The 22106-nt window shown below is 36.5% G+C and overlaps 1 protein-coding gene across 3 annotated transcripts in view; it reads left to right on the top strand.

Annotated features, from left to right (window-relative positions):
* RTN4IP1 (reticulon 4 interacting protein 1) overlaps window positions 1-22106 on the top strand; it is a 69532-nt gene that overhangs the window by 41913 nt on the left and 5513 nt on the right. For 2 of the 3 annotated variants that reach the window (XM_074187273.1, XM_074187274.1), the window contains exon 8: window positions 6161-6253. In XM_074187273.1, the coding sequence (XP_074043374.1) occupies window positions 6161-6253 (93 nt within the window). Of the gene's footprint in view, window positions 1-6160; window positions 6254-18514; window positions 18679-22106 lie in introns of all 3 variants that reach the window. The other variant, XR_012468505.1, reaches the window with a different exon arrangement.

Here is a 22106-nt window from a genome sequence, read left to right as displayed (position 1 = left end):
CCATGTGGTACATATTTTCTTTGTCCTTCCTAACATATGCTCAGAACTGAACACGATAAATGAATTAATAAATGTTAAAAAAAAGAAAAAGAAAAACCTTATGCACTTTTTTACATGTGAGACATCATGCTAAGCCCTGGGCATAAATACAAGCATTCAAAGCAGTCACTACCCTCATAGAGTTTGCAGTCAAACAGGAACACAAAACATAGAGTAATGGTGATGAGTAAGTATTGATTTGGAGCAGGAAGTCAGAGTGGATGGTGATTAGAATTAGAGTAGTAATACTTTATATTGAGATGTCTTGTCCAGGATTGGTATTACTGATATTACTGTTTTTAGAACTAGTTAGAAAATAGGACAAATGTGTATTTCTGTGTAACATATGCTTATCAACCAAAAGGTCCAGTTCTTAGTAGGTCTGGACTGAAGTTCCAGGAGGCAGGACACAGCTCCTGAGAAATGTTTACCCAGGCTATTGCAGATGAAGCCTAACAAGAACAGAGTACAGCAGAATTGCCAGCTGCCTCATTCTGAACCCAGGTCCTAGATAGTCACTAATAAAATGTCAGATTGTGGACTCCTGAGCTTGTGTTCCATAAAGTTCCCATGTCTTTTACACATAAATTATTGTTTATTTATGTTTCCTCAATCTCATACAATTGAAATGACGTTTTTGAACTCAGGTATAGGATTTCACATTTATCCCTATTAAATTTCATCTGTTTTGATTTGGCCATTCATTCTAGTCAGTTGATATGTTTTCAGACTCTTGATTCTGTCATTCACTATATGAGATGACCTTCCTAGCTTAGGTCATTTGCAAATTTAATAAGCTTATTCTCTGGACCTTTATCCCAGATCATTGATAAAAATGTTGACTGAAATGAGAACATGGACAGATGTTTAGATCATTCCACTAGAGGCCTTTGTCCAAGTTGACAGCCTCCCATTAATAACTATTCATCTGTTCTTAACTGTACTTTCATTGAGCCTACATTTTACCATCTTGTCTGTAGCAGTAGCATGAGAAATATTGTCAAATACTTCAAAATTCAGACCTACTGTTTTTAATGGTATTCCTCATATTCTGATGACCTTTTCAGAAAAGAAAATTAGATTTGTTTTTTGTATGACCTATCTTTTTTTTTCTTTTTTTTTTCCTTTTTTTTGGTTTTTGCAAGGCAAATGGGGTTAAGTGGCTTTCCCAAGGCCACACAGCTAAGTAATTATTAAGTGTCTGAGATTGGATTTGAACCCAGGTACTCCTGACTCCAGGGCCCATGCTCTATTCACTGCGCCACCTAGCTGCCCTGGTATGACCAATCCTTGATGAAGCCATGCTGGCTCTTATTGACCAGTCACTGCTTCCTTTTCCAAATGCTCATAAGTCATTCCTTAAATAATAAATTTTAAAATTTTGCCAGGAATCTAAATCAAATTCAGTGGCCCATAGTTTGGAGATTTCACCCTTGTCCGTTTCTGTTTTTCTTTTTTAAATAACATTTTATTTTTTCCCCAATTACATTTAAGACAATTTTTACCGTTCATCTTTTAATATTTTGATTTCTAAATTCTCTCCCTTTCTCTGCCCTTCTCCCCCCCCCCCCGAAAGTAAGCAATTTGCTAAAGATTATGCACATTTGATCTTTGTCTGTTTCTTGAAGACCAGGGCAAGCATTTGCTCCAGTCCTGTGACTAGCTCTAGTCCTCTTTTTGCCATCTTGTTTTAGAAATTTTTGCCAAAAACTCAGCTATCACCAGGACTTTTGATATTCTACTTATAATCTATCCTGCTCTGATATATGAAGCTCATTGAAAGTATCTAAGTACTCTTTTAACCATTTTCTCCTTTGTTTTGGATTTAGCTCCTTTATCATTTTTGTTCTCTCCTTTCAGTCTGAAAAGTCATGCCCCTTCATAGAGAAATGAAAGCTAAGGAAGAGTTAAGGGATTTTTCCATCTCTCCATCTGTTGTCATTTTCCCACCTGCTTCAGATAATTGAATCTTACTTTCACTCCCTGCATAGCTTAAGGTGGGAAAAATGCTTTTTATTGTCTTTAGCATTTAGAACCAGTGCAGGACCTTGCCATTAGTTTTTGTCACTGTAAAAATTTGTCTGGGTAATAAGTTCCTGCTTGTAACTATATCTGTCTCTTCAAAGGCCTCCCCTTTTTCCCCTTCTTAGAAATAGTTTGTAAGTAGGTCATTAGAATCTTATTCTTGAAAGCTTTCTGTTCACCTTGAGCTGTCTCTTGTAGTTTTAGACCACAAGAGTCTATTTTTTCTTCCTCTGAATTCTTTGAAATTTATTGCCCCTAAACCTAGAATGTGTATTGTTAATAACATTTATATTTATAGTAAATTCCACCTATTTCTTTACCATGAATTCTAAGAGTAGGTAGTTACTTTCTCCCTGGAATTCCATCCTTTTTCATTTCACCAACCAGTGAAATCTGGTCTAAGTCTGAAATCAGCGGTTAAATTGTCATTGATATGGTAAATACATTGTCAACTGTTAAACTTTTGACAAAAAGAGATCTGGAATGTAATCCCAAAAGGTTGAAATCTCTCATTTTTTCAACATCCTTTTTCTTCCCTGAGTTTGTAATTTATTTCCTAGATTAATTCCTCATTTAATTTCTCCTTTTTTCCAAGTAATTTGTAATTGAGGACTTCTATATCTCCTTCATCTGTTGTTATTATTCTATCAGTTCAAGCAATAATATTTCTTTTTTTTTTCCCTTGCAGTACATCCTTGGCCACATTCTATTCAGTGAAGGCTTCTTAATTGACAATATCATCCCTTTTATCTATTCAGTTCCTTTTAAAATAATATATGTGCCATTTCATGGTTATCTTTTGGTCATTAATTCCAGCTCCTAAGTCTCAGTGAATATCAGTTAGGTTAATTTTTTTCTCCTTGTACTGCGATCACAAGTAAAACATATTTATTGCTTATAATTTTGTATTTATACAGTGAGTGTGAGAGAGAGAGAAGGCCGTGTGGCACAATAGTAAGAGACTTGCGTTAGAGCTTGGAAAGTTAGATTCAAGTCTCACCTCTGACACCTACTGGCTATATGACCAAGTCACTTGACTTAAGTCTCAAATCTTTTCCCTCATATCTTTGATATCTCCCCCCTTTCAGATTTCCTCAATTTTTACCTGGTCCAATCTGTTCCCTTTTACATCCTTGTTTTCTTTAGAACCATTTCTATCTCTTTTATAAACTTGTCTGAGGTTGATGTTAGGGTTCAAGTATGATGGTTCCACCACCCTTCATGGAAAATAAAATTTGTTAAAATGGTTTTTGCAACTTTTTTTCTTTTTTCTTATATTTGTACTTCTCATTTTTGTCTTTGGCTGTCCTTGGAATGATTTTGTCCAGTCGAGTAGCTTGGATAGCTTTAAACTTCTTCACTCTACTGTTTGAGATGATCACTGCTTATAATTGTCCATCATCCTTCTTTGTAAGATTTTACAAACAGTTTATATTCTAACCTGGTATTAACTTTGGCAAGTAAGCTAATTGTTTACTAAGTTACTTCCTGGGCTTTTATGGACTCCTTGTGGCAACTTAATTCACATTTCTTAAATTATTAGGTTAAATTATTATAGTTGGTATCTGTATCATTTATGATATGTTTCCCCACTTTAAAAACTTAAAATTTTAATTTAATTTTAATTAAATTTAATTTTAAAGTGGGGAAATATCATAAATGACACATATCAACTATAATAATAAATTAATTAAAATAATTTAAAGTTATATCATTTCAAATGTAAATTTTTTTAAAAACTAATTTTGATCTTAGCTCTGAGAAGTTGACTATCTAACTGTATATGTACTTTGTACATAGTAGCAATAAATAAATGTTGATTTGAGGAAAGCCTTTATGAGTATTTAGGTGTAATTTCTTTCCTCTCTTCCCATAGACATTTTAAATACTCTCCCCTAAGGCCATTAGTTCTTATCCAGTAGAGTTGAGGTTCTTGTGAGGTTCTTCCTGTATTCTAAGAGCTGTAATAGGACTCTACATTCTGTATACTACTATTCTTGTCTTGGAAATTTTTTTTTAATGTAGATTCAGGACTAAATTCAAAGCAGTAATCTATTAATTCTCACTAGTAATCCTTTTAATACAAAAATCTGTTCATAGAATTAAACTGTCAGGCAAAAGCATTTACTAATTACCAGGCCCTGGAGTTGTAAGAACAGAAAATGAGCTAGGTCCTGCCCTGAAGGAGTTTATAGTCCATCAGGGAAACAGTATATAAGTCTATACAGAGTAAATCTAAGGTAATTTTGAATGGGGAAACCACTGCCAGAATCAGGAATGGCTTCATTTAGCCATTTGAAATTGTTTTCAAAATTCAACATTTTTTTCAAAGTTTCATTTAGGCCTTTGAACTGAGCTTTGAAGTAAACTGGGGCTTTCAAGAGCTTGCTGTAAGGTGGAATTTGGAAGGGAACTAGGGAGGATGGAAGAGGCACAGAGATAGAAGCAATTCCAATGCTAGGTAGATACTTGTTGACTGACACTTTTTCTGAATCACGGAGTGTGTGAAGGAAGGTGGTATATTTTTTAATAAATCTGGAACATTGGGTTGGAGCCAAGTTATAAAGGACGTTAAATGCCAAACAGAAGAGTTTATATTCAGTCCCAGAGGTAAGAGGCAGCCAGCCACCATAGTTTATTACCAGGAGAGTGACATGACTAGACCTGAAATTTAGTAATACTACATTGGCAAGTCTCAGAAAGATGGGTGAGACAGAGGAGAGATACCAATTAGAAGGTACACTAAGAGCCAGAAGTAAGATGGTGGCTGAGTGAGTGAAGAGGAAGGACTGACTATGAGAGATTTAAAGATACAGTTGACAAGATAAATGGCTTAGTAAGATGGATTACTGGACCTAGAGTTGGGAAGACTCAAGTTTAAATCTAGCCTCAAAATTTTACTACCTGAATGTCCTCAGGAGGGTAACTTAGTTTTTGTTGACATCAGTTTTTCCTCAACTGTAAGATGGGGATAATAATAACAATAACAAGTTGTCTTGAGAATCAAATATGATACTATTTGTAAAATACTTGGCATATCATGGGCACCATGTAAATGCTAGCTAGATGATGATAATGAGGGTGATATGAGGATAGACAAATTGAGGAGTCAAGGATGACTGTGAGGTTGTATATCTGAATGACTCAGAAGAAAGATGTCCCCTCAACTGAACTAAGAAGGTTGGAAAGAAGGATGACTTTGGTGAGGAAATAACAAGTTCTCTTTTGGACATTTGGTTTTAAGATGCCTACAGGTATCCTTGAAGAAATGACTATTCCTATCTTGCTGCATCCAATTAAACATTGGGTGGTGATGTGAGTCTAGGACCAGGAAAAGACTAGCACTGAACAGACTGCTCTGGGATTCATCTGTACAAAGATGTGGAAATCAATGGGACCAGATATGTAGAGAAGGAGAAAAGAGAGCTCAAAATACATCCTTGGACTGTACCCACAGTTATTGGGATGTAAGTATGGTAGTCCAGTCAGGGACCCTGAGAAGTAGCAGTAGAACAGGAAGACTGTTCTGCATTAGGCAATGTGCTAAGAGCTGTACAATTGTGATATCATCTGGTCTTCACAACAGCCCTGCTGTGATCCTCATTTTATAGGAGGAAACCAAGGCAAAAGAGGTTAAATGACTTGTCCAGGGTCACGCAGCTATTAAATGTCAGAGACTATTTAAACTTAGGTCCTCCTGACAATAGACCCAGGTAAAAGGAGAACCACAGGAAGGCACCATCACAAAATCGCAGGAGAAGAGACCATCCAGGATGAAAGATTCAACAGAGGTCAAGAAACATGAGAAAAATCAATGGAATTTGGCCTTTAAGAGATAATTGGAAATTTCCAATAGAGTGTTATTATGGGAACAAACTTCATACATCCACTTGTTCTTTTTCTTGAATTGAAGCTGTGTAAAGAGGATCCTGCACAATTAAGTACCAGTGTGAATGGATTATTGGTTTTTTTGTATTCAGGTCTGACTTTATTAACCTTTACCCAATTACATGTCCTTTATTTTCTGCTCAAGAGGCATTTTCAGTCATTCTATAATTTTTTCCTGCATTTGATGTTTCTTTTCTTTTGTTTATAGCATTTTTGTCAAGGAGTCCATTATAGATGGGCCTTTTTCATGCCCAGTGGTGTATACTTGGATGATATTGCAGAACTAGTGGAAGCAGGAAAGGTATGTAAAACTTCCTTCTCCTCTGTCATCAGTATGGTTCACATGCCTCTTGTTGCTCTAACTAATCACTTATTTGGAAATGTGAAAACTACTGGGGCCTGTAGATCTATCAAGAGGTATGCCTTGTTGGATTAACTTCTGCCTTCCCTGACTACTACCTCCTTAAAAAGAAAGTATGTAAATTTACAAGTGTCTTTGGTCTCTCCAGGGATAAAGTAGGATCCAAATCTGAATTGAAATGGTCCTTGGAGATTATCTATTTCAACCCCCCATTTTATAAATGAGGAAACTGAGGACCGGAGAAGTCAACTGGTTAAACAGTTCATTAGTGACAAAGCCCAAAATTCTAATGCCCTGAATAGTATTTTATCATTCTTTTCATTTCACCAAAGTTGCTAGAGGTTTGTCTGGTATAAAGAAAGGATTCAAAAGATTAAGTTGACATGTGATTCTCAGAGAAGGAATTTGGTGAAGTAAAATGACATGTCCCTTTAATTGACTTATTATGCTATCTATTGGCAAGGGGTATATCAGGAAAAAAGGAAAAACTGACAATGTTAGGGTGGGTCTTCAGAGGAGAAATTCTGCCTTATTCCTCAGATGGTGATGGTAGGAAGTTGCCTAAGTCATCTGCCATGGAATTGGGAGCGTTTCGAGTAAAATTCAACAAAGTTAAACTGAGGCACATTATGTCCAAACAAGATAATATTTTATTAACAGGAAATGAACCTGCTAGGAAGAAGTGGGTCAATCCCTGCTTCAATTTTCAATCAAAGACCCCAAGATGAAAACTTAACTCAGCTCTAAAGGTTAGAACAAAGAAGAGACCTGGCTAGATGTCCTTATGGGGCTGAGGACAACATGATTGGTTACATAGCTGAAGTTTTGCAGGAGAAGGGAAATATTATAAGAGGTTAGAAGCTGGGTAGGAGAACAAGCCATAACCTCTCCCTCTTTCCTTCCTGGGATTAAGAAATATTCATTGTTTGATTCTACCTACAAGGTTAAAAGATAGTGGGCCAGACTTTTTTGGATAGCAAACTAGACATCCTTGAAAGATAATTTGGTGGTGTAGAGATATTACACTAGACTCCCTAGCATCCACATGGCACCCACTAAGAATAACAGTTCTCCTTGAGTCAAGAATAGACCATGATTAGAAAAACTGGATATCTGAATCTGACTCATTACAGACCAACTGATTTTTTTAACTAAGAACCACAACTTAAACATAGTCAATCAATTGTAAATAGAATCAATAAAAATGATTCAGAATCAATTACATCCTCTCAGGGGAAAGATCAGTCAGGGACCTGTACCTCAGCATTCTTAGATGGCAGGTTTTCATTTTGAAGATCCTTTCTTACTGCCTTGGAATTAAAAACAATGTTTCTGCTGGAGTGCTCTTAATACCTCTTACCTCCTTGACTTTTTTCTTGGAAGAGATGGTGGCCTTGAGCAGTACAGGCCTTGGAATAGCTGGTGAAACTACATAACCTTGATTTATCTCCTTTTACTTCGTGAATTATTATCAGATTTTAGTTAAATGACTCCTTGAGGTGAAGGCAACTGAAACGACCTTTTGATTAATCACTAAACTATCTCTCATATTTATTCTCTCCTCCCTGTAGTGTAGCTGTTATTCCTACACCACTCATCACCATGCTTCTCTCTCTGTTATACTAGCCTCCTAATATGCCTTCTGCCTACTTTTTCTACCCACTCTACTCTTTAGATCATTACTAGAGTTATCTAAATTAGGAATAAATCAGTTTACATCACTTCTTTCTTTAGAAAATCTCCAATGTCCCTGTTACCTACTTGGCTAAGTTTAGATTCCTTTCCCTGGTCCAGGGCCTTCACAACCTGGAACCATTCTTCCCAACTTTATCCCATAATGTTTTCTACTACATAGTCTAAGCTCTAATAAAACTGGACTGCCCTTTGTCCCTAGGATGTGACTTTTGCTTTCCTGCCTCTGGGTTGTGGATTTTTTCATTCTCTGGTGATGGGAGAAAGCTACCTAATACCTTGGAATTGGGAGTGTTGCAAGTAACACCCTCTATACAGTTAAGGTTCATCTCACATGTCAAATGGAGCTTTTCCCCCCGATATCTCTCTCCCATCCCCCACCAAGTTCACCAAACACTTTGTTATACATTTTTTCCATTGCACTTATGAATCATGTTGTGTGATAATTATCTAAGTATGTGTGCTATTCCCCTAATAGACTTTAAGTTCAGAGAGCATAATTACGTTTTATCTAATTTTCATTTCTTCCCCCAACATCCAACATAGTACTCTTCATACAGTAAGCATTCCTGTTTACTAAAATGTTATCCAATAATAGTGGAATTGCAAGGAAAATACTTTTGAGAGATTCAAGTTTAATATAGCGCATCAGTGTTTTCTTCTTGCTCACTTGAAAATCTAGAACCCATTGATATCTTGGATCATGACATTTATACCAAAATGTTCACTATTTTGATTCTTGATCAGTAGCAGAGGCCAACTCCAAAGCATTTTCTCACTCTTATCTTGGAAGACTAGGAAAGGCCTAAAGCTTCCTTCTTTGTAGGATTGTCACCAAAATATGAACAGACATCTTCACAGATCATTCATTCTTTATAGCTTAGCCTGAACATTACTAGGTAGTGTAGCCAAGAGCTGTTCATCTAGCTAATTTTATTTTTGTTTTTGCAAGGCAATGTGGTTAAGTGACTTGCCCAAGGCCACACAGCTAGGTAATTACTAAGTGTCTGAGGTCGGATTTGAACTCAGGTCCTTCTGATTCCAGGGCCAGTGCTCTATCCACTTAGCTGCCCCTTCTAGCTAATTTTTTAGGTTTTTCCCAAGGCAAATGGAGTTAAGTGGCTTGCCCAAGGCCACACAGCTAGGTAATTATTAAGTGTCTGAGACCGGATTTGAACCCAGGTGTTCCTGACTCCAGAGCTGGTGCTTTATCCACTACGCCACCTAGCCACCCCTTTCTAGCTAATTTTCAATGCTATTGTTGTACTATTTGTATCATGTACATTTCCCAAAGGATCCATTCCCTTTACTCATCCCAGAGAAACTTATAACAGAAAATTTTTAAAAAGGCATAAAAAATAGTTTAGCAAAACTGTCCAACATATTGAAAAAGTTTGACATTATATAGGCCATTCCCACAGTTCCCAACCTCTGCAAAGAAGAAGGGGAGGCACTTTCTCATATCTCTTTGATGCCAGGCTTATTATTACAATATTCCACTGTAGCTGCTTTGTTGTGGTTTTACATTTACATTTACATTGTAGCCAATTTGTCTAATTTGATAACTTTATTTTGCATCAGTTCAGAGAAGTCTTCTTATGCATCAAATTCATCCTTTCTGGCAGCACAACATGTTATTACATTTATGTACCAAAACTTGTTTAGCCATTGCCCAAAGGGCAACTTTGTTTCCTACTCTTTATTACTACCCCCCCCAAATCTGCTGCTATAAATATAAATATAAATATATTAAATGGAATCTCTCATTTTGTTAACAGCCTTGGGATGGATTGCCTAGCAGTAGACCATAAACGATTTTTATGACTGTTCTGAGTTTAAAAAATCATTGTTACTTTCTCCTTAGTCCTCCTATATGGCTCTTGAGTCATGAACCAGAAATACTAATTTGAACTACATTTAGACAGGTCGGATATATAAATAAATACTTAGAAATTTCACTACTGCAGAGAACCCCCAAGGATTTTTAAGATCTGATGACAGATTATAACTCTCTATATAAAATCTTTTTCTAGACTTTTACTTTGACTGGAACCTCTTCATATGAATTATGGGCTATGGAAAATTCAAAGCCACTTTGAAGGTTTCTATGGGATACCCCTCTTTGCATTGATTGAATTGGAAAAGAGATAACTTTAGGAATCCACAGCTAAAAGTTGTGCATTTGGCCTTACTTCATTCAAGCTTAGGAACTACAGAGTGAAAAATGGTTTACTCCTGCTTCCAAATAGATTGGCTTGCTTTCTAAGTCTGAGTGTCTTTTCCAGACTTTCTGCCAAGTCTGTTTGAGAAGGATGGAAACGTGTGTCTATAAATTCAATCATATGACTGTATGTCCCAGGATTCAGCATTAACTCTGCTTCTGTTGCATTCTCCTTAGTCTCCCAGAGGAACTATGTTCTTAGTGCTTGCATCATTAGAATTAAGTGAGGAAGTTGGATTTGATGATATTTTGAGGTCCCTTGCAATTCTAAAATTCCAAGACTTTAAAGCCAGAGTATAGTGTTTCACACTCATTTCAGGTTTGTCTTAATTTCTGCCAAGTATTCAGATCAAAACATGATTTACATGTCTACTCCTTTGTACTCAAAACATAGGTGACTTTTCTCTACCTAAAAATCATTGTTTATACAATATTTACCTATCAGTTTTAGCAGGAGATTGGTAGGATGACTTGAGTAGAAGCATGATGGAAGTAAAGACTATTCTAATGTACTATATTTTTTTTTTAGAGAAGAGCTACAGGAAGAACACATTATTGCTTTATCTTTGGTCCCCTGTTCTCCATTAAGAAAAATTCTTACAAGATTACCTACTGCCTTAGCAGTATCTCATTTATGTCTGTGCAATGCTATGAATATTGACAAGAGAAACCAGATACCATATTGAGGTGTGCTTCAGTATTTGGTTGTACCATTCTTTCTCATCTGGCAAGGTATTTAGTTTGTGACAAGGGGTTATTGTTTTCTTGGTCATTTAATTTGGGAAAAAGAAATACAAAGACATGTTTTGTATGGTAAAAGTAAAGATCAAAGTTTTCATTTCCATTTATTTTGCATAAGTCCTCTTCAAATGAGGTCTATAGCTATTCTTAGGTTGTCACAGACTTCTCCAAGAGATTACAAATTTTGATTGGTAGCATCTATCAAGTTGGAAAAGTAAGAATATTTTCCCAAGAACAGACCAAGTCTGTTTTCCAAGGACCAGACTATATAGAGAAAGGCCTGCTCTCCGAAGAGCTGACCATTTGATAGGTAATACTTTGGCTGAGGCAACTCATTAAATATGAACAATAGAAAATAGTCCTTCTGTGTCTACATGGTGTTAGTGTCAGAGTTGTGGGAAGGGGAGGGACAGATGTTTAAGAATCACAGTTTAGGGGCAGCTAGGTGGTGCAGTAGATAGAGCACCAGCCCTGGAGTCAGGGGGACCTGAGTTCAAATCCAGCCTCAGACACTAATTACCTAGCTGTGTGGCATTAGGCAAGCCACTTATAACCCCATTTGCCTTGCAAAAACCTAAAAATAAAAAGAATCACAGTTTATAATGAATTAATACACTTTGAGGGAGAGAGCCTGAGTTTTATTGACACTCTCACTGAACATAAAAACTGAAACCATAAAGTGGTAGTTAAATGGATGGACAGCTCACATATGCTTTTAGGAGTCAAAGGAGTTAGAGCTGATTTTTATCCTATGCCCAAAGGTACCAAGAAATTCCTTGGCATAGGATATTTGGCCATTTTGCTTTTGCATTTTCATGAGAAATATAAGCAGGCAGACTGCCATAAAAGTTGTAGTCAGGACACCATTTTTTTCTTTTTTTTTTTAAGATTTTATTTATTTTGAGTTTTACAATTTTCCCCTTAATCTTACTTCCCTGCCCCCATCCCCCACAGAAGGCAATTTGCCAATCTTTACATTGTTTCCATGGTATACATTGATCCAAATTGAATGTGATGAGAGAGAAATCATATTCTTAAGGAAGAAACATAAAGTAAAAGAGATAGCAAGCCAGACAATAAGATATCAGTTTTTTTCCTAAATTAAAGGTAATAGTCCTTGGTCTTTGTTCAAACTCCACAGTTCTTTATCTGGATACAGATGGTATTCTCCATCGCAGACAGCCCCAAATTGTCCCTGATGGTTGCACTGATGGAATGAGCGAGTCCATCAAAGTTGATCATCACCCCCATGTTGCTGTTCGGGTATACAATGTTTTTCTGGTTCTGCTCATCTTGTTCAGTATTAGTTCATGCAAATCCCTCCAGATTTCCCTGAATTCCCATCCTTCCTGGTTTCTAATAGAACAATAGTGTTCCATGACATACATATGCCACAGTTTGCTAAGCCATTCTCCAATTGAAGGACCTTTACTTGATTTCGAATTCTTTGCCACCACAAACAGGGCTGCTATGAATATTTTTGTACAAGTGATGTTTTTATCCTTTTTCATGATCTCTTCAGGGTATAGACTCAGTAGTGGTTTTGCTGGATCAAAGGTTATGCACATTTTTGTTGCCCTTTGGGCATAATTCCAAATTGCCCTCCAGAAAGGTTGGATGAGTTCACAGCTCCACCAACAATGTAATAGTGTCCCAGATTTTCCACAACCCTTCCAACGATGATCATTGCAGGACACCAGTTTTGACAAAGAATGAAGATATAGAAAATTTTATGGTCATCCCAAGGATTTTTACCACAAGTGAATGTTAATACTCAGTGACTTGCATGTGAAAAAAGACAGAAAAGTAGTTAAAAAAAAAAAATCGAGAAATATAGTTCACATTCTTCAAAGTATTCATGTTAGAGTATGTGAAAAAGGTTTTCTAAAGAATTGTAAACTATCAGCCACCATCAAGGAGAAAAGTCACTAAAGATCAGAGAATTACAAATTAAAACAAATTTGAAGAATTAATTTGTGGATTTGGCTAAGATGGTAAAAGAAATATTCAGATAGGTCTGTGGGATGATAGGAACTTTAACCTGCTGCTAGATTTATGAATTGTTCCAATTATTCAGGGGTGGAGGGTGAGACACTTTAAAGTTGATAAATTATTCATACTCTTTGAAGTCAGTGAACCATTACTAGATTTCTACCCCAAGAAAATGACAGTAAGAAAGAACATACATGCAAAAATATTCATAGCAGTACTATTTGATTTTTTTAAAGGTCATTGAATTTATTTTTATTTTTATTGATGCCTTTTGTTTTTTTATTAAATCATTTCTGAATATCCTACCTCTTACTTAGTAATCCCTTAAAACCAAGAAATTTATTTTTTTAATTTTTAAAAAATATTTTTTCAATTGTATTTAAATTTTTAACATTCATTTTTGTAAAGTTTTCTCCCTCTCTTCCATCATTCTCTGCCCCCCAAAACCAAGATAGCAAGCAGTCTGATACAGGTTATACAGATATAATTGTATTACTTACATTTCTATATTAATCATATTGCAAAAGAAGAATCCAAACAAGAGTAAAAAATCACAAGATGGAATAACAGATTTTCCGAAGGTGAAAATAGTACACTTTCATCTGCATTCTGATTTTTTTTTTTGGATGTGAATGGCATTTTCCATAGCAGGTTTTGTAGGTTTGTCTTTGATCACCATAATGCTGAGAGAAGAGCTAAGTCTGTCATAGTTGAGCATAGTACAATGTTGCTGTTAAAGTATATAAAGTTCTCCTGGTTCTCCTCTCCTCATCTAGCATCAGTTCATGTAAGTCTTTGTAGGTTTTTATAAAGTTTCATTACATTTTATATATCACAACTTTTGTTCAGTCATTTCTCAATTGATGGGTATCCTCTCAATTTTAATTTTTTGCCATCACAAAAGTAGCTGCTATAAATATTTTTTTTTGTTATATATGGGTCATTTTTTTTTTTTAAAAATGTCTTTAGGATACAGGCCTAGTAGTGATAGTGCTGGGTCAAAGCATATGCACTTATATGACTATTTTGGCTTAGTTTCAAATTGTTCTCCAGAATGTCTGGATCAGTTCACAACTCCACCAGCAATGTTTTAGTGTTCCAATTTTCCCATATCCCCTTCAACATTTGTCATTTTTCCCTTTCTTCATATTAATCAATCTGATAGGTATGAGGTGAAACCTCAGAGATGTTCTAATTTGTATTTTTCTAATTTAAGTGACTTAGCCTATTTTTATATGATTCAAGATAGCTTTAACTTCATTTGAAAACTCTCCTTTCTATCCTTTGACCATTTATCAACTGGAAAATGTCTTGTATTCTTATAAATTTGACAGAAGCAAGCAATTTTAAAAGAAGGAAGAAAGCCAACTTAACAAAAAAACTAGCCAAGCTACTGACCATGTCTTAACAGTATATGCAGTTTACATAATATAGTTTTCCTTCTATGTGATGAAGGGAGAAAGTTGAGACCATGCATAAATATTATAATTACATATTGTGTAGTTTCAGGATATTTTTGTTCTTTGGGTTTACATTGTTGTGATTGTGTCTTTTGATTTCTGACTTTACTTTGTGTTATTTCACAGAAGTCTTCCCATGCTTCTCTTTTTTTTCAGGTTTGTCATTTCTTAAAATATAGTAATACTCCATTTCATTTACATACCATTGTTTGTTAGCCATTTTCCTATCCATGGGTGCCTACTTTGTTTCCAGTGTTTTGCCATCGCAAAAAAAGATAGCAGCCCTATTTGCATTGAAAAAGATGGGAACAATATGTGTCCAGTTCTTCAAATGATTGAACAGATCATGGAAAGTCAGGAAAATATAGTGAAAGGAGTCCCTACCCTTTCTTTTTTTTCCCCACTCCTCCCAAGACTGGTAACAAAGGGATTCATCTTCCCCCTCCCCCCCAAAAAAATAAAAAAACTAGGGAGCACCACATTACAATAACACTGATGAGCAATAACTCTGAGTGGCTGAAACAAATGGAAGAAGAAAGAGAAGAATCCCTTTGACTATTGGCAGAGAGTGAAGGGGGTGTCTGTCTTAAGCTGTGTGTCCAAATCATAGGAACTGCCTCTGAATTCATATTTTATTTAGTAAAGTGGGGAAAAATATATATAGAATACTCTTAGCATGGTTTGAATGTGTGCTTGTGTTAGGGATGGCAGGTACTAAACAAGATTTTTTTAAAAAGAACTTTTGTATAGTGGGTTTTTCATGGTTTACTGAGAGGTGAACTCTGTCGGTGAATATAATTTAGCCCTTAGCTAGGTGGCCCATCCTCATGTCAAACCTGCCCTCAGAGACTTAACTAGCTGTGTGACCTTGAATAAGTCACTTAACCCTGTCTGCTTCATTTTCTTTATCTGTAAAATGAGCTGGAGAAGGAAATGGCAAACCCTCTAGTAAGTACTTTGCCATGAAAACCTAAAATGGGGTCATGAAAAGTTGCACAAGACTGAAACAATTAAACATCAGCTGATTCAATCCATGTATAAGCAAGATACTTTTTAGCTATGTGACTTTAGGTGAGTCACTTCCTTTTTCTGAAACTGGGGATGATCCGAGATCCCTTCGAGTTCCAAATCTGTGATTCCCACCCAAAGGCCCGCCCCTGGGTATTCTCCATTAGAGAAACTCTAGCAATGTCATCAGAAACATGATACTTCAAAGCATGTCACTTCACTCCCCCAGGCCTGGATTTTCACTTTAATCCCCTTGTCCCTAGGAAACAAGTGTTCTGGACTCCCTGCCTGATGCCTGTGACTGTAAATAGTTTCTGTCTTATTATCTAGTTAATCTCCATTTGTTATCAGATAGTCATCCATCAGTGGCTTCTTCTCATCCAATAACAGGAAGAATTTTTTTATTGTTTGCCCCTTATGGGAAAAGCTAAATGACTCATGGTCAGCCCTTTTTAGAGAGGATTCACACAATAGACCCAATCAGCCATCCAGAGATTTAATACCCTAAATTGTTGATATCATCAGTTTAGTATCATGTGCTAGAGACAGAGGTTTTTTGTTAGTGATGAATGATATTCTGAGGGCCTACAAGGTGGATTGTTTAGGGATCCTCCCAGAGATACCTGGGGCTCTGGGACTCATCTAGTTTCTCCCAAGTGTTATGGATGAGTAATAAGAATGACAACTCTTGGGCCTCATTATTTTCTCCTGCTATCTGTTTGGATTCTCCTGTAGACTCAACTCCTTATAGAATAGCAAAGCTCTATTAATTTATATTTATATCTCTCATTTATCATTTATATCTCAAGACCTAAAGGCTACTCTCTCTCTGCATGAGTCTTTCCTGATCTCCCAGCAGCTAGTGCCTTTCCAACTAAAAATTTACCTTGTATTTATTTTGTACATATCTATATGTGTACAATGAAATGAAATGTTCTCAAGGCCAGGGACTCTTTATTTCAATCTTTGTATCCTGGATAAAAGAGCAGGATCTGGCATCAGGAGGACCTGAATTCAAATTTAGCTTCAGACACTTCTTAGCTATGTGATCCCAGGCAAGTCACTTAATCCTGTTTGCCTCAGTTTCCTCATCTGTATAATGATCTAGAGAAGAAAACAGCAAAGCACTCTAGTGTCTTTACCAAGAAAATTATTAGGATAGCAAGGCAGCTCTTGTTATTCCTAGTCTGATGAGGAAACAAGCTCATAGATGTGACTTTCCTTGCACAGTCATTATGGAAGTAAGAAGGAAGACAGTATTGAACTGGGATTTCATCAGTATGGAGAATTCCTTCCACTACTACAGATAGACAACTTAATCTATGTTCTTAGAGGAGCTTGGGACCCTGAGGCTAAATGATTTGTCCATAGTTCTACAGCCAACCATAGGCAGGGCTAGAAACAGATCTCTCTTACTCCAAAACTGATCTTCTATCCACCATGCCTTACTGCTCCTCAACCAGAGTCTAGTGGCCTAAAATTCAAAACTTCTACTAGAGCCCCGGGCAGCTGCTGCCCAGTATCCATTCCACTGCCAGGCCAAAGACACATGGGACAAGACAAGAGACTGAGAATGTCAGTCTTTGAGGATACAATCAGCCCTCATATTTGGGAACAGTCTGTCATTAATCTTCAACTAAGGTGAACACAGTAAGGAAGACTAGCTATGGAAAGTGAAGCCTGTGGAGACTCTTCATGATCAAGTCAGTACCAGAATGTTCCAGGATTCTATTCTGCTTGGTTCTCTTGCTTCTCCTTTTTGCAGACTTAAAAGTGCTAGAGAAATGAGTTAGTTCATGAAAATTCAGTCAGGTATAGAAAATAGCTCTTATTATTACTTGGATTTTTCAGAAGAGATTATTTCCAATTTTTTAGATTGGGGTAATATTCTGGTAATCTGACATAATTAAAATAGATTTTTGTGTCTCAGTTGCTCCCATTGTCAGCTTGGTGACACTATAGAGTCCTGAACTTCAAATTAGGAAGATCAGAATTCATATTGGGCCTTAAAACTTACTAGCTTATGATACTGGGGAAGTCACTTTACCTCTTTCTCCTCAGTTTTCTTCATCTGCAAAATGGGACTAATAACATTGTTATGAGGATAATATAATATTTAAGTGCTTTGCAAATTTTAAAAAAAAGTTACTCCTCCTACTACTACTATGACTTCATACAGTCCTCTGAGGTAGTGAGGAAAAAGAGTACTTGCCCCAAATCACCCACATGCTCAGTTCCTGAGTTAGATAGGTTCTGAAGAAAGTACTGTGGAATATAAAAGAAAAAGAATACTTCCTTCCCTTAAAGGAGCTTACATTGTAAAAGGAAAGACACACCCATAAATGGGTGCACATATTGAGCAGATAGATGGAAGGAAGATAAGCTCAGAGGAAAAGCAATAGCAGTTTGAGGGACTAGGAGAAGCTTACTGCCATTTTGAATTTTTTTTTCCTCTTCTGATAGTTCCATAAATGTTATTTTCATTTGAAAATTTTAAATATGAAAATGTTCATTTTCATAGAGTTCAAATCAGAATCACCAAATCATTCTGAGAGATTATAAGTGTCAGAGAATTCTGCCTAATCTAACAACTACTTTGGTGTTGCAGTAGATAAGAGTGCTGGCCTTGAAAAAAGGTGAATTCATGCCCAACGAGGAGAAAATTAATAATTTGGAATTATTTCACCCAACTGTAGGCCAATAAATTTGGCAATCTAATTGAAATGGATGAATATTTACAAAAATATAAACTGCCCTGACTAAATAAATGCCTCTTAGGAAAAAAAATTTGAACAAATCCTCAATAACTCCATAAGAAAAAAATCTCAAGTCAGATGGATTTATCAGTTAGTTTGAATTCTATATAAACTATTTGAAAAAATAGGTGAAGATGGAGTTCTTCAAAATTTCTTCTCTGACAGCAATATGAGACTGATACCTAAACCAAGAGGACTTAAACAGAGAACAAAAATCAGACCAATTATCCCAATGAACTCAGATGCAAAATTTTAAATGAATAATAGATTAATGATTATAAGCAAGTTCTCACTAGGATAACATACTATAATCAACTAGGATTTATTCCAGGAATGCAAGACTGCAGAAGTTGGCAGTTGAGTTCTCTTGAAGAAAACCAGAGAGTCCTAGGGAGAAGTAAAGGAGAAGAACTGTTCAGAACTTCAAGTGACCAGTATGGTTAGACCAGAAAGTGCATACAATGAGGGGGAGTATTGTGTTAAAAAGGAGAGTAGGTAAGTAACAATTTCTGAAGAATTTTGCATACCAGTACTTTATATTTAATCCTAGAGGTTGTAAGGAATGACTAGAGTTTATTGAGCAAAAAAGAAAAAAAAAACGACATCAAATTTACACTTGAGGAAAACTACTTTGGGCTGTGTTGCAGATTATGGGTTACAGAGACTTGAGATCTCAAATACAAGTAGAATAGTCCAGTCAAGAGGTGATAAGTACCTGAACCATGATGGTGGTTATGTAAGTCTAGAGAAGGAGATATATGTAAAATATTGTGGTGCTAAGGTTTGTGCTAATTGGGCAAATGAGATTACTGAGAGTGAGTAGTCAGGGATGACCCTCAGATTGTAATACTGGGTAAAAGGAAAGATGGTGTTGCCCTTGATAGTTATAGGAAGTTAAAGAGAGAATGGTTCTGTTTTGTATGTTGTATTTAAAGCACCTAGAATACTCAATTTGAAATGCATGATAGGGAATAATTGGGTAGATTTGGATCTTATCTGCATAACCAAGGTTCATAGCATGAATCTATGATGATGACTTGGTCCCCAAATGAGTGTAAAAAGAGAGAGATCCCCTAACTTACTACTTACTTAGGGGATCTTGGATCCCTAAGACAGATGATTAGAAAGTTCAGGATTTTCCAGGTCTTGTAAGAGGCAGTGTCATATCTGAGAGGATTCAGTACAAGTTGGGGGGGGAGGGTTTATGACAGAATCAGGGAAGGGGGTGGTAACTTATGCCCAGGGGTCCAGGCTTGTGGCAGGAGTGCCATGGGCGCCTCTAGACACTGAAGCAAGGAGACAAGATGGTGGCATGGTCAAGATAGATACCCATTTCTCTAGACTCCCCAGTGCAATGTTCTTTCTATACTGCTAGAAATTATCAGGTAGCTGGGTGTGCAGTAGATGGAATGCTAGATCTGAAATCAGGAAGACCTGAATTCAAATCCAGATTTTTTGCCCTAGATGAATCATTTAACCACAGTTGTCATTTTGATACAATGTGATGTGAGTATCAAATATTTGTAAAGCATTAGTGCAGCATCTGGCCCATAACATAGAAATCTTATTCCTTCCCTTCTTTCCCTGGTATTACTAGAATTGATGGAATTCAGAAATGGCTTATAATTATCACATCCACTCACTCTTCTTTTATCTATCCTTCCTTCACCTGTATAAAGAAATATGAAAATTCTCTTCCTGTAAACTTCGCATCCCAGAGGTGAATTGCTCTGACTTTTGGGATACCCTGTCTTTACTGGTGGTTTGGCTTAGATTGATCTTTTCTTCAAAAACCCACCTCTTGTCCAAACCTCCCTATTATTTTAGAAGGTATCAGGTTTGTAACTTGGTATCTTCTATTTCTCACTCACTTTACAAACTCCACTGACTGACTCCCTTTTACCTTTACAACGAGATATAAACATCTCTGGCATTTAAAGCTTCACAACCTGGCCCATGTCCCTTTTTCTAGCCTTACCACATCATTTCCCTCCTGTCCTCTCCTCCCAGACTCTCCTCTATCTTTTTCTTTCTCTCTTTTATATTAGCTTTCCTCCATACCCAAAACACGCTGCTTCCTCACTTTCATTTCTTGGAGTCCTTGGTTTTTCTCCCCAAGATTTTGGCTCAGATGCCACCTTCTCTATGGATGCCCCCAGCTGCTGCTACTGCCTTCCCTCCCAAACTTCCATGTTTGGGCATCTACTCAAATATGTGCATGTTCTCTAATAGAATGTAATTTCCTGAAGTGACAGGGATCGATTTCTCTTTCCTGTTTACCTTGTTATGTTTCTGTCTCTGGTATCACTTGGTGATTGATTGGTAATGGAGTTGGAGACATCCTCAGTAGATTTAGGAATCCTCAAGAAGAGGAGATGCCATAGAAAGACCCCTAAGTTTGGAATCCTGTTTGACTCTCCCACTCTACCCCTTATCTAGTGACCTTGGCAACGTCACTTAGCCTTTCTGAGCCTCCATTTCTTCATCTGTGAAACAAGGGGCTTGAACTAAATGACCATTTCTACTTTACAGAGTGGAGAGTTTTTCTTGCTGTGACTTGACTGAGCCTGAATGTATACTTGAAAAAGTTCTTTCATAGCTGGTTAATTTTTTTTGGTTTCCATTTTCTGACCACCTATATAATTCCTTAAAGCGTGCATCTTGTTACAGTAAATGCTCTATTACCTTGCTTGTAATCAGCTCAACACTCCTAAAAGAATGCTGCTTGTAAAATGCATGGGTAGATTTTTGCCTTACGGCAAATCTGTTTCTGCTAGTGAAGTCTTCAGAGCTATTCAGTTGAAATACCACATGAGTAATTATTGATTTTTATTTAAACTTTTATAAAGGTTCAACTGCATTCCTGGAGGGGAGGGGGGATGAGGAAGTTAACAAATATTCTATTTCAGAGGAAGGCTATTGACAAACTAAATGGCACATTAAAAATAATAAGCAGGCACTGGGATATTATGAGCAGGAGTGATGACTCTCCTACAGGATTCCAACTGACACCGCTCCATGCTCTGACCCGGAGACCTTCTCATCTTCCCACCTTGTGAAGCAAAGAAACAGCAAGGAGACATTGATTCTCTTGGCATTTATTAAAATGTTTGCCCCAAGTTAGATGTCATGGAAGATTCAGAAGATTCTTTACCTTGTCACAGGACTTTATACTTCTGTTGGGAAAACAATCTATTCATTTATTATTTATTCTTTTCCAGTTGCACATAAAACAATTTTTATCATTCTTTTTCTTTTAAAAAAAAAATGTTGAGCTCCAAGTAATATCCCTCTCTTCATCACCTCCCCCTCCCTAAGATAGCAAGCAATTTGATATAGGTTATACATGTGCAATCATGCCAAACATGTTCACAAACTAGTCATGTTATTAAAGAAAATACAGACCAAAAACAAGAAAAATAAAATTGAAAAAATTTATTCTTTGATCTGCATTCATCAGTATCAGCTCTTTCTCTAGAGATGGACAGCATTTTTCATATAAGTTCTTCTGAATTGTCTTGGATCATTGTTTGCTTAGAATAGCTAAGTCATTCACAGTTGATTATCATTCAGTATTGCTTTTAATGTGAATTACTGTTCTCATTTCACTTTGCATCAATTTGTACAGGTTTTTCTAAAAGCATCCTTGTCATTTCTTATAGCACAAAAATTTGTCATCATAATCATATACCACAACTTCTTCAGTCATTTCTGAATTAATGGACATCCTCTCAATTTCCAGTTCTTTGCCACCATAAAAGTAGCTGCTTTAAATATTTTTTATATGTAGAGGTCATTTAAAAAACTTTGTTTGGGATACAGACCTAGTAATGGTATTGCTGAGTCAAAGGATATGCAGTTTTATGGCCCTTTGAGCAGAATTCCAAATTACTCTACAAAATAATTGGATAAGTTTACAATTC

Source organism: Macrotis lagotis, chromosome 5 (assembly GCF_037893015.1).
Source record: "Macrotis lagotis isolate mMagLag1 chromosome 5, bilby.v1.9.chrom.fasta, whole genome shotgun sequence".
Classification (NCBI taxonomy): Eukaryota; Metazoa; Chordata; class Mammalia; order Peramelemorphia; family Peramelidae; genus Macrotis; species Macrotis lagotis.
The sequence above is the reverse complement of the archived record's forward strand: the minus strand, read 5'-3'. Positions and strand labels throughout refer to the sequence as shown.